This window comes from Stigmatopora nigra, chromosome 3 (assembly GCF_051989575.1).
Source record: "Stigmatopora nigra isolate UIUO_SnigA chromosome 3, RoL_Snig_1.1, whole genome shotgun sequence".
Taxonomy (NCBI): Eukaryota; Metazoa; Chordata; class Actinopteri; order Syngnathiformes; family Syngnathidae; genus Stigmatopora; species Stigmatopora nigra.
In genome coordinates, this window is record NC_135510.1 from 11,472,367 (window position 1) to 11,477,566 (window position 5,200).

At 38.9% G+C, this 5,200-nt stretch overlaps 1 protein-coding gene across 1 annotated transcript; it reads left to right on the plus strand.

Annotated features, from left to right (window-relative positions):
• Positions 1-304: 304 nt before the first annotated feature.
• Positions 305-4,502, plus strand: pcdh20 (protocadherin 20). Its single transcript, XM_077714121.1, has 2 exons — positions 305-466; positions 617-4,502. Exons 1-2 carry the CDS (start codon positions 413-415, stop codon positions 3,227-3,229), a joined length of 2,667 nt encoding a protein of 888 aa, XP_077570247.1. The 5' UTR covers positions 305-412; the 3' UTR covers positions 3,230-4,502.
• Positions 4,503-5,200: the final 698 nt, after the last annotated feature.

Here is a 5,200-nt window from a genome sequence, read left to right on the forward strand (position 1 = left end):
CCTTCTATAGGAAAGCAATTTTGTGTGTGATTTTTTTATTGTATTTAGAAATCCGTACCATACCAAACTAACTCTTTATATTTCATATTTCTCACTCTGGCACAACATACACATTTATGTGTGAGTTCATAGAGGGCTAGCCCGTGATGACACATGTTTAACGGATGTGGTAAAAGTAATCTGTGAATTGCAGATGTCAAAGTGGCCTTTGTGGCTCATTGGTTTACATGTGTGACTGATTTGCATATAGTGGGAGTGTCCTTAGTCTGCAGTTGGATGAATGAGTTTTCAAGTCAGACAGCAAGTAGGCTTTGCACTCAGCAGAGGTCTATCTGCCAGGCGCAAAATGCCACGCATTTTTGAAATACTACCCTTCCTGCTGTAAGTAAACAAAGTTGGTATTGGATATACTATGAATATGGTCAACAGAGAACACCCCAGACTTTGCAAAAGAGGGGAATTATGGGTAAGTTTATTTTGAAACTTTAAAGTAGAAATGATCTTTCTTTATATTTACTTTGACATAGAAACACTGCACAAAACATGATTGACAATGCAGAATGATCTATTATATTTTCTTTACTGAAAAGTGAAGTGTGATGATTTATTGTTACAGGGATTTTTCATCCTTTTGCTTTACACCAGCCCTCAATCCTGTTTTGCAAGCTTTAACCAAGCAAAAGAACTCCTCTATAGAATAAAGGAGGGATTACCCAAGGAGACCTTCATAGGAGCCATTGGAGTGGATTTAAATTTGGATTTTACAGTTGACCCCCCCTATTTATTCATTGTGGCTCAAAAGAGTCTCAGTGAAAAATACTTGGCACTCAATAATCTCACTGGAGAGTTTTTCACATCTGCTACAGAGATTGACAGAGAGACACTTTGTCCAGACAACTCAAACAGACATGGATGTTTTCTCTCCCTGGATGTATTTGTGCTACCTCAGCAATATTTTCAGCTCATCAAAGTTAAGGTGATCATTGAGGATGTCAACGATAACAGGCCGAAGTTTCCGGTGGACGAGATCATTTTATCGGTGCCAGAAAACACACCCATTAATGCTCGCTACGCAGTAGAGCAGCCTGCAGTTGATCCAGACCTGGGTCTTTACGGAGTGCAGACTTACTGGCTTGTGAATGACTTTGGTGTGTTCACACTGGATGTTGAAGAAAATGAAGGAGGGGAGCTAACACCCTTTGTCATTGTGACAGAATTTTTGGACCGAGAAACACAAGCTGAGTACATCACAGACATTATTGCAGAGGATGGTGGCACCCCACCTCTACTTGGTGCCGCTACTTTAAAAATTGTCATCTTAGATGTAAATGATCATTGTCCGCATTTCACAGATTCATATCTTAACATAACACTGCATGGGAATTCCACAGAAGGGACTCATTTGGCACGTCTGCATGCTTTTGACCCTGACCTTGGTGCTAATGCTCAGATCAGCTATGCTTACAGTGAGCGTGTGTCAAGGGAGACCAGGAGTTTGTTCCATTTGGACAGAAACACAGGGGTGATCAAACTAGCAGGTAAAATAGACACAAATGCAGCATTGCTTTACAAACTCACTGTTTTGGCCAATGGACCTGGTTGCATTCCCGCAGTTGCCACGGTTGCTATTCACTTGATAAAAGTCCAAATGGGGCCCGCTGCAGTCATACCTAGATACATCGCGCAGGAAAAAGATGGCGTGGTGAGCTTGAAGGAATCCGAGCCAGCGTTTACTCCTATTGCTTTTTTTACTGTCAAAAACCTAGATTTTAGGGTGGATTGTCATTTGGAGAGTACAGGGCCTTTTAGGGTGGGACCCTATGAGCTTGTGAAAAATGAATACCTGCTTGAAACCACTGAGCCGTTGGATTATGAGATGATAAAGGACTATGAGATCGTTGTAGTTGTTGAAAGCAGTCATGGCCTTGTCATCAAAACATTCCTGAAAGTGCAGGTTGTGGATGAAAATGACAATGCTCCAGTCTTTCAGCAGTCTTTAGTGGAAATAGCTATTGATGAGAACAATCCACCCAACACCTATCTCGCGCAGCTCCATGCCACAGACCGAGACAGTGACGCCCAAGGGGAGGTCATCTTTCTCCTCGGGGGCGATGCGCCCGGGATCTTTGTTTTAGATCGTGTGACAGGTATCCTGAGCGTGACCACATCAATGGACCGTGAAGAGAAGGAAACATACCGCTTCATAGTGAGAGCAGTGGACCAGGGAAGCCCAAGGAAGGAGTCAATTGCTACTGTGGTGGTAAATGTGCAAGACCGCAATGACAATAGTCCACGTTTCATCAATAAGGATTTCACCTTTTTTGTACCGGAGAACTTCCCGGGTTATGGTGAGATTGGGGTGCTCTCCGTAACAGATGCTGACACTGGAGAAAACGGCTGGGTGGCCCTTTCAATCCTCAACGGTAGTGACATCTTCATGATTGACACAGGACGAGGAACACTCAGGGCCAAGACGTCCCTTGACCGAGAGCAACAAGGAACATATCAGTTGTGGATTAAAGCTGTAGATGGTGGGGAACCAACACTCTCCTCTGTAACCATGGTGACTGTGCTTCTGCTGGATGTCAATGATAATCCACCAATTGTCCTCTTCCCTCAGTCCAATCAGTCCTACATGTTGGTTCTACCCAGCACCTTGCCAGGCACATCCATAACAGAAGTGTATGCTGTGGATAACGATACAGGGATGAATGCAGTGATTGCCTATAGTATAATTAAAAGGAAGGGAGGAAAACCTGAGTTTTTCTCCATTGACCCAGAAACGGGAAATATTACTTTAGAGAGAGAACTCAGCAACCGAGGTCTTCACAGCCTTTTAGTAAAGGTCAGTGATCATGGTCAACCGGAGCCCCTTTACTCAACAGTCATTGTAAATTTATTTGTGAATGAAACAGTGAGCAATGAAAGCTACATTCAGAGTTTGCTCAACAGAGAAGCTGATATTGAAATTGAAGAGAGACCCTGGCACATTGGCCAATTGCAGGAAGGACCTGCAAGGTATGACATGTTTCCATGTAAACCAGCACTCGTTATCCTTTCAGTGACATGCCTCGGGCTGTTCTTTTCCCTTGTTACATTGACTGCTTGGATATGCTTAAAAAGATTCCAGAGGCAAAAGACAAAATCAGACATTGACTTACCTTTGAAATCAAAGAAAGACTCTATGCACATAAATAATAGAAAGTTAAGGCATTCCTCAAAAATTTGATATATTTTTCACACCTGTGTTTACATCAACAATACCACTGTGAGAAATTGACAAATGTGCTCTATTCAATCTATATATGTGGTCCTTCTTATGCATTGTTCATTAATGAAAACATACTTGTTATTTATACCTATGCACCTCTTCTTGAGGTGCACAATGCAATTCATCATTCAGTTGTAACAAAATGAGTGCTGATTCATTGACGCAAAACGTTTTTAAAGTATCAATTTGATATATTAGAGTATATATTCATACCGTATATATTTATCACTGTTACAGTGTTGTCAAAGTGCACTACATTAAACTCAGAAGTATTTATTATATTTCATCTACCTGGTGCAATTATTACAATTCATTGTTTAAAAACTATTTGGTCACTTTTGAATGTCTATTTCCTGGGTGAGTGTCCCCCCATAAATAAAACAATACGATTATTATCTTTCAAAATGGGTGAATTCAAACATTTTGGTCAATGGAATATGAAAATAATGATGTAATTATGGACATTTTTTGCACTTTTTATACCTTTCACCAGTGAGTAAACATTTCTTCTTTATAAAAAAAGGTAATCCAGTATTCATTTTTCATTTTACTTGTAGACCACCAGGATTAATGTAACACTCTGCACATCAAGTACTATGAAAATATAACATACACATTACTATGAAAGTAAACACCCTTTTTTTCTTATTCTATTCTTGATTATGTTACATACTTTGAAAGCAATAGACATGGGAAAACAGACAAAGAGTAAGACGGCCCTTTTATAGTTCTGGAACAAAGTAAGAATGAAGAATATTGGACATAATATCATAATTTATGTAATGGAAAACCTCTCACAAAAGCCCTTTAAAAGCTTTGAATGTGATAATTTCTCATTCATCCCAGACTTAGGGGATATTTTCTAAAGATTTTTCTTTTAAGGAGGTCCGTGAGGACTTGGAGCCTTCCATTTCATAATGAGAATTGACCGAAGAGCAACTAGATTTGCTTGTACATGTTTCATTTCCTATTCAAGAGAACTCTCGCTTGTTTTTTTTTTTTGTTAAAGTTCACAGTTAAACCTGTTTTCTCACTTCTGTCCAGGCACCGTGTTTGGCAAGATACTTTTTATAGAGGTGTCATTTTATGATACAATACATGGCACTGATTTGTCCTGTTTCTTCTCTTTTATTTTCAATACAAATCCCCCTCAACAAATGTGCATTTCTTAACGTGTCTGTGAGATTTTACAAAGCACTTGTGACAAATATTAAAGTATATTATTTTATTACCCCTTTTGCTTATGGATATATATTTCAAATCCTCTTCAAAAAACCTAAAAACAAATAGAGATGTTATAAAACTAAAGGTGAAAATCCGGTTTGGGTGCAATTACATGTAAAGGTGATGCCTTGGGCGTTCACATACAGTCATGCAAAGAAAGACAAACAAACTGTTTTTTTTTTAAAATCTTGACTCTTTTTAAATCTATGGAATGACTGTATTTAAATATGCTGTCATCCAAGTCAGAAGTTCAATTGTATAGCACACCTATTTAGCTCGCTTGGGCTTGGCTTAGACAACAACTAAAGAAATATGCAAACAAACCAGTGCTTGGAACGTTCTATTTGATCACAAGTTATGAATTTGCAGCGCCACCACAACATTTTATGTCGCCAAAGTACAGTGCACATCAGGAGCAGCTCAGTATAATCCCCCGTAATCACTTTTGCTCATCCTGTACATTTCACAATTGGGCAGGGGTCTGATGTTGATTTGACACACAAATAGTCCTAATGTGAGTAATACAAAATAAAATAAAAACTAGACTTAGTAAATGCTAAGTTGGATCAAAAATAAATTAAATAAATCTTTACATAAACTGAACAGATATAGATTTTGGATCTATTTTGTGCATTGCCATTACTCATAGGAATAACAGATAAGTTGTTTTTCGTGCAATTCCAGTGTGCTTTTTTTCAACATGGG